The sequence below is a fragment of the Rhea pennata genome, chromosome Z (genome assembly GCF_028389875.1).
Source record: "Rhea pennata isolate bPtePen1 chromosome Z, bPtePen1.pri, whole genome shotgun sequence".
NCBI lineage: Eukaryota > Metazoa > Chordata > Aves > Rheiformes > Rheidae > Rhea > Rhea pennata.
This window is the reverse complement of record NC_084702.1, coordinates 2,333,651-2,344,374: the sequence shown is the minus strand read 5'-3', so window position 1 is coordinate 2,344,374 and position 10,724 is coordinate 2,333,651. Positions and strand designations below refer to the sequence as shown.

The 10,724-nt window shown below is 62.6% G+C and overlaps 1 protein-coding gene across 1 annotated transcript; it reads left to right on the top strand.

Moving 5' to 3' along the window:
• The first annotated feature begins 2,259 nt into the window (after window positions 1-2,259).
• LOC134153420 (maestro heat-like repeat-containing protein family member 7) lies at window positions 2,260-10,511 on the top strand. Its single transcript, XM_062599598.1, has 16 exons — window positions 2,260-2,280; window positions 2,487-2,667; window positions 3,611-3,723; window positions 4,162-4,311; window positions 4,499-4,653; window positions 5,053-5,200; window positions 5,623-5,813; window positions 5,915-6,052; window positions 6,638-6,752; window positions 7,234-7,371; window positions 7,978-8,154; window positions 8,637-8,792; window positions 9,110-9,211; window positions 9,636-9,738; window positions 9,932-9,991; window positions 10,259-10,511. The coding sequence occupies exons 1-16, from the start codon at window positions 2,260-2,262 to the stop codon at window positions 10,438-10,440; spliced, it is 2,130 nt and encodes a 709-aa protein (XP_062455582.1). The 3' UTR covers window positions 10,441-10,511.
• Window positions 10,512-10,724: the final 213 nt, after the last annotated feature.

Sequence of the window (10,724 nt, the reverse complement as noted above, 5' to 3'; positions counted from 1 at the left end):
GGGGGGGCTGCAGGGCAAAGAGCTGCTTGGCTGTGGTGGCCGGCGGAGGCTGCCCAGCGGCAGCAAGGCTGCGCTGCCCGGAGGGGACCTGCCTGGGCGGCAGCAGGGCCCTTGTCCCCCCCTTTGTGACAGCCGCGGCCCCGCCGGGCGCCAGGGCGGCCGCGGCCCCGCCGTGCCCAGCAGCGCGGGGACGGCGCAGCGTGGCAGTGTGCGGAGCTGCAGCAGCAGCAGTCGCGGCGCTTCCACGGCTCTCCCGGCGGCCCCAGGCCCTCGGCAGGGCCCAGGGCTTTCCCCGCAGGATCCCCTCGCGGCGGCAGCAGGAGCGATGGCGCTGGGGCTCGGCAGCTCCGCAGGGCCCTTGGCGGCCCCGCGGCAGCAGCACCACAGAGCTCCCCAGCACAGCAGCTCTCCTTCAGAGCCCCACAAGGTTTGCACACCCGTGCTGCACCAGGCAGGTGAGTGAGCCGGCGCTGCGGGGCACCCCAGCTCTGGGGGCGCTGAGCCCGCCCGGCTCTGCCGTGGCCTCCTGACTCTGCTGCAGCCTGTGTCTGGGGGCACCAAGCCAGGTGGGCACTGGGGGCTCGCTGGGGCTGCAGGCTGGGGCTCTGCGATTGGCGCCAGCCAGCCCCAGGATGCCCCCGGGGCCGAGAGGAGCCCAGGGCACCCGGCTCCTGCTCCAGGGCTCGGGGCACAGGCAGCCAGAGACCACTCAGCTCACAGCAGCAAGTGCTGCTGCAGGGCAGGGACAGCTTTGGGCTGTCTGCAAGAGAGGTCCCAGCCCGGGGGCACCTGCGGCATTTCTCAACCTTGCTGCTCTCCAGCATCGCACCTGCCTGCTGGGGGGTCCTTTGCTCTGCTCTCTGCTGCCAGCACCTACAGCTCTGCCTCCTCTCTTTCTCTGCTGGTGCCAGGTTCTTCTGCCTGCAGCCAGATGGGGGTGCCAGCAGAGCAGCAGGAAGCTCTGCAGCCCAGCCAGGCCTTTCCCAGAGCCACAGGACAGGTACGGACAGACCCGGACACCTGCTTTGTGCCCACACCTCTCACCGGCTCCTTCTGTGCTTGCACAGGCCTTTCTGGAGGGTCGAGCTGCTGCCCTGCAAGTATCCCACACCAGCATGGCATCATCTCCCTTTGCTTGGTCCTTGCAGGCTCCGAGTGCTCTGGACGACGTGCTGCAGGTGATGCCGGTCGATTCGCACACCTCCAGCGTCCGGGAGCTGCAGAATGCACTGCAGGTCTGCCCCGTACAGGGACTGTGCTTCCCACGGCTCTGTCTCTCGCACGGAAGGAAAGGGACCCTCCAAACCGAGCACCCCACACACTCCGCCCTCGCCAGACCTGGCAGCAGAGAGCATGCTGCAGCACAGGGGCCAGCTCCCTCAGAGAAGCAGGAGGCTTCTGCACCATGCCCCTCTTCCTGACTGCTCCCTCTCTGTCTCTTGGACATGGGCAGAGGCCAGCCCCCCTCCTCACGGGGCTTTGATGGGATCGAAAGGACTGCCCCTTCTCAGCAGCATCCTCTCCTCCTCCCAAACCTCGCCCTGGCACCAAAGCACTGTGAGGAGTGGCACTCTCCTCCTAAGCCCTACGCAGGTGGCACCTGGCAGCCGGCACTGCCAGCTCCGTGCCTCCCCCTCCCTCGAGCTTTCCTGCCTGGATCAGGGCAAGGCAGAGACCGACTGCAACCTGCCCAGCCTGCAAGGGGAGCCCAGCCCGGAAGCTTCCTTCCTCCACCTTCCCGATGGGCTGTAGCACAGCTTTGCCTTTGAAAACTGCCTAGGGAGCTTTTGGCCCCAAAGCCCTCTGCTCCTGGATGGGTGCCTGAAGGCCCCTGTGGAGAGGCGCCTGCAAAGCAGCAGAGGCTGCAGTGGCGATGGGCTCTGGCTACCTCCCAGCACATGGTGACATCAGTCTGGGCATCTGTCCCCATGCCTGGGAGGGCCTCTGGGGGCAGGAAGCCAGTGCGAAGATTTGCCCCTGTGTCCCGAGGACGCCCTGGCGTGCATGCTACCAGGCGCTGGCAGCTCCTGGGAGAGCTGTCGGCTGCCAGGGCCGAGCGTTGCTTTCCTTCCCGCAGGTGCTGCTGCCCTTCACAGAGTCCCGGAGAGCAGCAGAGTGCGAGAGGGCTGTGAGGAGCATTGCCAGGCTGAGCAAAGCACTCGTCAGCTCCTGCTCTCTGGAGGTAAGGAGCCTCCGGGGCAGGTGACCTCCCGGCACCCTGGCACCCCTCGCCAGGGTCCTGCCAGAGCCGTGGGTGGCATGCGCAGACCTTGCAGGGAGGCAGCCTCCCCCTGCCCTTGCCGTGGCTGCTGTGCGGGGTCAGGGCTGCGCAGAGGCAGCCGAGCTAGCCCCTGGGCTTTGCCGAGGAGCTAAAAGTCTGCCGAGGAGGACGGGCTGGGACACACACTGCCATAGCCCATCGATCACGGCTGCGAGCAGCCTCTGGCCCCAACTGCCTCACCTGAGCGCTGCTCCTGCCTCGCCAGGTCGGCGTCCCCTCTGGAGGAGGCCAAGAGCAGCCTGGCCTCTCTGCTCCAGAGGACTTCCACCTGCTGGGCAAGCTGGTGGGGAGACTCCTCCTCTGCTCTGCTCGCGAGGACCAGGGCATCAGCTGGCGGGCTGCGGATGCTCTGCACTACCTCTACAGATTTGCTTGGCAGCGAGAGAGTAAGAGAAAGTGCCATGGCTTGGGGCCCTCCGGGCACAGACAGGTGCCCAAGCAAACACTTAGCCACCCTGCCACTCTCCTCAGCTCCAGGAAGCAGCAAGAAACCCTTCCAGGCTGCAGCAGGGCAGCAGCTGTGCTGCATTCGCCCCAGGGCCCAGGCAGCCCAACACCTCCGGGGCATGGGGGAAGCCTGACCCATACACCTCTCCCCTCTGAGGGCTTCGGTCCTACTGCAGATGGGAAAATGCCATTGAACTTACCCACTAGTCTGGATCCTGGGAAGCAATTTCCCCTCCCCAACTTTGACAGGGCTTAGATCCTCCCAGGGAACTCTGCTGATCCCCATATACTGCTGTCCTGCTCTGTTGCTGCCAGCCTCGCATTGCTTCCCATCCCTTTAAGGCTCCCATCTCAATTTTTCCATCCTTCCTAGCATGACTGTCCTTGTGGGGAAAGAGCTGCTCCTTCTAGCCAGTCTCATCCTCTCTTGCCTCTGCTCCCTCAGTGCTTTTCAGCATCCCACCACGCACCACTCTGAAAGGGTCTTTTTCCAGACATTGCTGCCCTCCAGTCATGCAAGAGTTCATCCCCCACCCCCACCCCCAACACACACATCTCCCTTATTGCTGGGATATTTTAGCTCGGGGACTGCAGGCAGAGCTCTGTCTAAGTCCTTCCAGTTTCCCAGGCTGTGAGCACTGGGGGACCTGCACATAACGCAGGTGTCCCTTCAGCCAATTCCATCCCTCCTGAGCTCTCTCTTGCACCCATCACCCTGCACCCTGGGCTTTGCAGCCTTGTCCAGCCCTTCCACGCTTGACTCTGGCTCATAATCTCCCTGCTCAGTCCCTCCAACTTTCAAGCCTTTTTCAGCAGGTGTGCCAGCCTCTTGCCCAAGCTGCTCTGTCCTACTGACTGTCGCATGTTATTCCTCCTGCCCAGGCAAGAAGCTGGCAGGGGACAATGCAGAGCACCCGCAGCTCCAACAGGAAGGGCAAGCCGAGCACACTGGCTTCTGGCTTGCTTTCTCCAACAGCACCAGCCATATAATCTCGGTAAGGAGCTCCTCCCGTGCTGGCACTCTTGGCCATGGCATCAGCAGCACACCTGCGTGAGCAAATGGATTTGGAAGCAGTGGGGCTGCTGTGGCCTCACTGTCCCTGGTGAGAGGGTTCCCGCTGCCCCTGCGCAGGCAATGTCTGAAGGCTGCACTCCAGGGTCACCGCAGCCACTCTAGCCCTCCTGCGCACCAGGAAGCTTGGCTATGCTGTAGAGCTAGTGCCCAGTGACCCTGATCCCCACTCTGCCCCCTCCTCCTCGCGCCCCTCTGCTCTCCTCCTCCACAGGGCAAGCACTGCAGCCCCTCCTTCCAGCTGTCCCCAGCCCGCAGCCAGCACTGCCCCTGCTCCAGAGCTGCTCTCCCTGCTTGGCTAAGCAGCACCGTCAGGGTGCTCAGGGTCACCACGTTTTCCATCCCCTCCTTCCTCCCCTAGATCTTTGGGAAATACCTCCTGCCCTCGGAGAGGACGGACATCATCCTCACGGCCATTGAGGGCATGAGAGACTCCAGCATCTTCGACCTGCAGGCAGCTACCAGCATGCTGGATGTGGTCCTGATGGAGCCCACCTCCTGGCTGAAGAACGTAAGCAGCCGCTGGTGGGATTGCCCTGCACTTGAGCCCTTTGAGGGGCTCTGCCTCCCTCCCAGCTCAGCTCTCTCGGGCATGCAACACCATCCGAAGCCAGCAAAGCGTGGCAGGAAGGGAAGCAGCAGCTCTCAGGGGCAGCCCAAGAAATGGCTGCCCTCCTTCCCAGCCGTGTGCCTTCCAGGTGCCCAAGATCGTGAGGTGCATCTATGAAAACCTGAGGTGCATCAGCACGGGGTCAGCGCGGCACAGCCTGGATATACTCCTTCTCCTGCTGACCTACCTGTACCCCAGTGAGGTGGTCATAAGCCTGCTGAACTGCTCCCCGCCGTGTGACAGGTACAGGCCCCAAGAGCCTTGAGGGCTTCTTCCCTCGTGGAGAGGGGAGGCTGCCCAAAGCCTCTCTACTTGCCGGACCCGAGGAAAACTGCAGGAAATGCCCAGAGCACAGGGGTCTCCTGTCCTCATCATACTTCCCAGCCCCTTGCTGGCATCCACCCCTGCCTCCACAGCCACAGATGACCAAGGCAGCCCCAGAGCCCTGCTGACGGGCTGCCCCGTGACCCACAGTGAACATGGCTCAGCTGTCCCCTGCTTGCCCAGGCAGGGCCCTCCGGGCACTCCACGCATGGGTGGAGCGGGTAGGGCGAGGGCTGCAGCCTGGCTCCACTGGGGCTTGCTCAGGCCACGGAGCTGTGGCTGAGGCTGCCCTGCTGACTGGGTGCCCTGGGCCTGCAGCATTGCCACGACCATGTGGGAGGTGATGGTTTGCCTGCCCACATCTTTGGACAAGGTGCTGAGGAAGCTGCTCAGCATCCTGGAGGACCGGCTGCTTCTCAAGGGCCGCAGAGCTGTCACGGAGGACACCTGCTTCCTGCCCCTGGCTGTGAGTTACCACAGGAGGCCTCGCTGGCCCTCAGGGCTGGGCTTGCCTCGGGGCAGGGGCTGCACTGGGGTGGGGGCAGGGGTAGGGGCCGGGACCAGGGCCGGGGATGGGGCAGGGACGTGGCCGCTGCACAGCCTCAGCAGGCTACACAGCCTGAGACAGACGCCCAGGCTGGTGTGCACGATACCTAAGGCACGTCACGCTGACACAGGGGGGCTCCTGGTGCCCACGTTAGAAGTGGGAGCAGAGCCCAGAGGGCTGCCCCTGACGTGGCCGTGGCCTGGCAGCCAGGCTGCAGCCTCCAGCTGTGTCTCCCGTGGGCCAGGGCAGTGCTGGAGCCTCACGCCAATGGGGACCAAGGGCCCAGGCACCGCCACAGCAATGTCTTTGCAGTGAGAGCTCTCTCCGGGTGTTTCCTGCAGGCAGGCAAGGCACTGTGCGAGATCCTTCGGCAACCTGCCTGCCGACAGACGGTCGCAGCGCTCTTCCCCCAGCTCTACATGGCGCTGCTCTTGCAGATCTGCTTTGCTGCAGCCTTCCTACCCCAGGAGAGCAGCGCCTGCTGGAGGAAATGCTGCCCAGGGGACCCAGCTTCTCCAGCCAGCCCTGGGAGGTGCTGTGTCCTGCTTCTCCTGCCTTTCCTAGGTGCCCTCAGCCAGCTCTCAGCTCTCAGCTCTCAGCTCTGAGCGTGACTGGCCTTTGCTCCACATGCAGGTCTGCGGTGCAGGCCATGAAAGCCCTGCTCTGCTGCGCTGGATACGAGGAGCAGGTCCTCACCATCCAGAAGAGGGCCGGCTGGGACCTGCTTCTCAGAGCAGAGACACACCACAGTGGAGTCAGGATGCTGGCCAGGTGAGGGACCCTTTTGCCCAGCCCTGCCTCAGCCTTGTTTGGCTGCAGACAAGGCTTCTTTGTGGCCCAGCTTCAAAAGCTGCACCTTGTGGAGCCCATGTTACTGGCTGTGGGAGAGCACCAGGAAGGTCCTGAAGACCTTTAATGCCCTGTCCTTGGGGACTGGACGCACACCCCAGCCAGCGCCGCCGGCCTGTCTGCACACAGGCTCCCCAAAGGCTCACAGGGGCTGCCCCAGTGTGGTGTGCTAGAGCAGAGGAAAGATGTAGTGTGCCCAAGAGCACATGGGGAGATCCCGGGAGGAGGAGGCTCCAAAGAGGGCAAGTGACGCACCGTCCTGCAAGAGCAGGGCTTTTGTGTAGCACGGGTGTTCTTCCAGTCGTGCACCCAGATGAGCCTAATGGTGCTGGACACGGACTTTCCAGTGGGGAGGTGTGTTGGCAAAAGACCCCCGCTCCAGGAGCAAAGGCTACACAAGCTGCAGCTGAGTCCTGGCCTGCACGATAATGGGTGGAGCGGGCCGTGCCATCCCTGAAGAGCTTTGCCTGCAGCTCCTCACCACTGCTGCTTTCTTCCCCTTGTCAGAGAGATGAGGACAAACACAGCTCAGCAGCGTTCCTGCATCTTCCGCCACGTGGAATCCCTTCTCAGCAGAGGGGACAAACTGCAGGAAGTCCCGGCCATGGCTTTCTTTGTGGAGGTAGGCCTGGTGGCAAGCAGTGCCCCTGAGATGCCGCTGAACCCTCCACTCCCTTGCAGGCATGGCCACGAGCTGGGAGGGCAGCCAATGGAGCTGGGCCAGCGAGTGCGCTGCTTGCAGTGCACCTGGCCTCGGCCCATTTCTGCCACCCTTGTAACCACCAACAGCCGGTGCCTCCTCTGTGCCAGCTCTTGCTATTCAATTGCTCTTCCAAGGCAAGAGCAGAAGGGACAAGTGACCAGGAGGGCACAAGCGGCAGATGGTCCAGAGGACAGAAGGAGCAAGCAAGGACTCTGTGCTGTGTGCTGTGTGGCACAGGGCATGGGGGGTGCCCGTGGGCCTTCCACAACCACTGCCACCTCCAGCACAGGCCTTGCGTGCACCTGGTGCCCTGGCCACGGCTCTGAGTGGGAAGCAGGAGCTGCATGGGACATGGAGCCCTGCAGGCTCTGCCAGTCTCTCACTGCTCTGTGTGTTTCAGCTGCTGAGCTGTGCAGATCTTAAAGCTGTGGACTGCTGTGTCCTCTACCTGCTCCAGAGGTACCTGAGGCATCAAGGTGTGGAGATGCGCTCACTGGTGCTCAGAGGCCTCATAACACTTTCCAAGAGACCAGAGATGGTGCGTATGGCCATGAGTCAGGTGAAGGCATGAGTCAGGCAGCGTGGGGCTGCCAAGCAGGCAGGGGGTAATGCAGTGCTTGGCCTCTGCTGAGGATCAGGAAGCATGGGGGTCGCTCCAGTGTCCCTCGCTGACCACTTTGCCCTCTCTTGCCAAGGGGTCACAGCCTGCTCCAAGTCAGCTTAGAGCTCTCAGGCTGGTGCTGCAGCCTGCAGTGCCCCAGCGGTGGGTGTGCACAGAGCCCTGGCAGTGGGGCCCTGGGCTCTGTGGCAGAATGAGTCTGCCAGGGTGGGCACTGGCCACTGCCTGGGGGATTTCCAAGTGCAGAGGGCTCTTAACCAACCTGCCCCTTGCGGCAGGTCAGAAGAGGGGTCAGCTGAGGAGGTGAGGAGGAGCTTTTGCTCTCCTGTCCTCCTTCCCTGCTGCCTGCTCCTCCACACCCTCAGCACTCACCAAGAACTGCTGCGTGTCAGGAGTTTACTGCAGTAATAATTCCTGTGGTGCTGGTGGTGAAGCAAGACAGGAGGCTGGTGTTTAAGATCCAGAGGTGTTTTGCCCAGTTGGGCTTTCATGCCTCGCGGTCAGGATGTTTGGTGTTCTCTACAGGCCAGAAAAATGCAAGAGCTGCTGCCAGACCTCATGGAGATGCTGCAGGATGCCAACACAGACATCCGGATGAAGGCCCTGGTTGTCTCCGGCAACGTGGTCCAGCATATGGACCGGGCAGCGGTGGGCCCCGTCGCTCTGCAGCTGGTGGAGAAGCTGGTGCCACTCTTTGATGACGTAAGGCTGGGGTGGGAGCCGCAGCCCTGCAGATGGGCACTCTCTAATGACAGCTGCCCTTGAGCCCAGCCCTGGGCGCAGCACTCAGGCAGCGCCTTCCCCACTCGGGCTTCTCTGGGCTCTCCTGGCATGGCTCCTGGCCTCTGCAGTGCACCTGTATGACATCCCTCCGACACGTTTATACCAACGGGGGCTCCAAGCCCCCCGTGCAGGGTGCAGGGCCTTTCAAAGCCCAGACAGCTCCTCCAGCGGCCACTGCCACACAGGACCACACGCTCGCACCGCCTGCTGCGGCAGGCAAGCTAAGCCTTGAGCAAGTGGTGTGCGCCCAGGAATCGTGGTGCAGGGCCAGCCCAGCCTCCTCCTCAGCCCAAGCCCTGGGGCACCTCCTCACATGGCTGCCTGGCTACAAGCTGCTGCTGGTGCTCTGCCTGGGTGGGCAGCAGCCCTTGCTGAGCTCCCCGCCTCCTCCCTCCTCGCAGGACTCCAGCCAGCTGCGAGAGCTCTCCATCTGCCGCTTCAGAGAGCTGGTGGAGATTGTGATGGGGAAGACCAAGAAGCACATGCAGCAGAAAGTGCATCGGTGCCTGCTCCCGCTCTTCTTCCACATGAATGATGAGATCCAGAGTGTGGCCAAGGTAGAGATTTCAAACCTAGCCAGTGATGAGGGGAGGGCAACCCCGCACCCTTCCACGAAGACCCCAGCTGTGGCTGCAGCTCATCAGTGCTGGGGGATGTCTCCTGGGCTGCTCAACAGCAAGAGGCAGCCGAGGTGCTGGTTGTGCCGTGTCTCTGCTCTGGGCATTGAACGCACTTGAGAGCACTTGAGGCACTGCTCCTGCTGCTGCCTCTTCCCACAATGGGCTGGGAAAGGGGCAGAGGCGAGCCAAGGGGAGGGGGACAGCAGGCCTCCTCCCGCAGGCTGTGGTACCATCTCCCACTCTCTGCTGCACAGGCCTCCCAGGAAGCCCTCATCACCGCTGCCCAGTGCCTCAAGTGGGAACAGCTTAGGGACCTGAGCCAGACCGGGCAGACGTGGAGGATTGGCAAGTGCTTGGTAAGGAGAGCCCCAAAGGGCCAGGAGCAGCCTGGGTAAGACCTGCCCCCACACACACTGCTGTGCATGGGGGAGGCAGCTGTGCCTCTCCTGCACTGCTCCAGCCCCAAGCTCACCACCTGCACCTGCAAACTTGAGCCCTCCTCTCAAGCGCATAGCCCCGGGGGGCTCTTTGGCTGGCCCCTCTCTGACCCCCTCCCAGGTTGCTGAAGGAGACCCTGGCCCACAGGGCCTTAGCAGCACACCGGGTTCTCCACACCCTGGGGCCACACTCTGCCTGCTGCTCTCTCCCAAGCTCAGCCCCACAAGGCTCCTGCCTGGCAGATGCCACAGCCCTGATGGGGCAGGCAAAGGGAGCAGGGTGCCGGGAGGATGGCTTTGGACGGTCTTGTGTGCCAACCCCATGCTCTTGTGCTCTCTGCAGCTGGCAAGAGGCAGGAGTTATGTGGAAGAAGACCTGCGCCAGAGCCTGCCCTATTTGGAGGACTCTCAGGCATCCTTACGAGATGTGGCCGTGAGGTTCTTTGGTGAGCCACAGCCCCTGGGCTCCCTCCCTCTCCGAGCAATTTGCAGGGCCGGGGCATCTAGGAGCCCAGGTGGGCTGCCTGGGAGCCTTGCTGGTTCCCACGCCACCTCGGCTACTGCACTGCCCGGGGGGGGGCGCTGTGCTGGGGGGAGCGCACTGGGCAGTGCCAGGTGTGAACGCTGGTGTGTGCCTAGGGCTTGCCGGGCGGCACTTGAAGAGCCCAAGGGAGCAGAAGCTGCGGGACATCTGCAGCGGTGAGTAAGGGCAGTGCTGCGCTGGCCATGGTGGGTGTGAGAGGGGGGCAGAGCAAGGGCAGTGTGCTCCAGGCCCTGCCCAGCTGCAGGGAAATATTTCTGGGGCAGAGGAATATGTTAGGGGCATTTGGGGCCACTCCTGGGCAGCAACTTTCAGCTGATCTGTTTGCCCTACCTGCTCCCTCCTCACCATGGGAAGAGCTGTGCAGAGCTGCAGGCACTGCAGACACATGGGTTTCATCGCTGCTCTCTTTCTTTCTGTGCCAGACCTTCGGCCCTTGCAGAACGACATCGAGCCCTCCATCCGGTCCCTGGCTACTCAGAACATCATCATCCTGGGCACTCCACGGAAACAGCCAGCATCAGGATGGAAGCTGCCTTCCCTGCGCTGCTGGCTCCGGAGAGCAGGGGACAGGTGGAACTGGCCTCTGGGCAACAGCTCTCCTTGAGTAGAAGGAGGAGGACAATCCCAGGCCTACGGTGCCCTTCCGCTGGTGACCACCTGAATGTGTGGAGCAGTCTGTGTCCTTCCGGGTGTCTGCTGCAGCTCACCCCTCAGGCCTGATGGCCAGAATAAAAGAGACTGAGGGGATTTCTGACCAGAAACTAGTTCCTTGGTTACTATAATATTCTCCACATGATATACTGTCCTGGGTTTTTTGCTTCCTTCTTGGTTTTGTTGTCAGTTCTGCCTATGGAAGCTCTTTGGGGGAAAATCAGGTGGAGGGCTTAC

Coding starts and splice junctions, on each gene's coding strand:
- LOC134153420 (XM_062599598.1), top strand. CDS start 2,260: ATGCGCAGACCTTGCAGGGAG. Junction 2,668..3,610: donor ATTTGCTTGGCAGCGAGAGA/GTAAGAGAAAGT, acceptor CCTCCTGCCCAG/GCAAGAAGCTGGCAGGGGAC. Junction 5,201..5,622: donor CCTGCTTCCTGCCCCTGGCT/GTGAGTTACCAC, acceptor TGTTTCCTGCAG/GCAGGCAAGGCACTGTGCGA.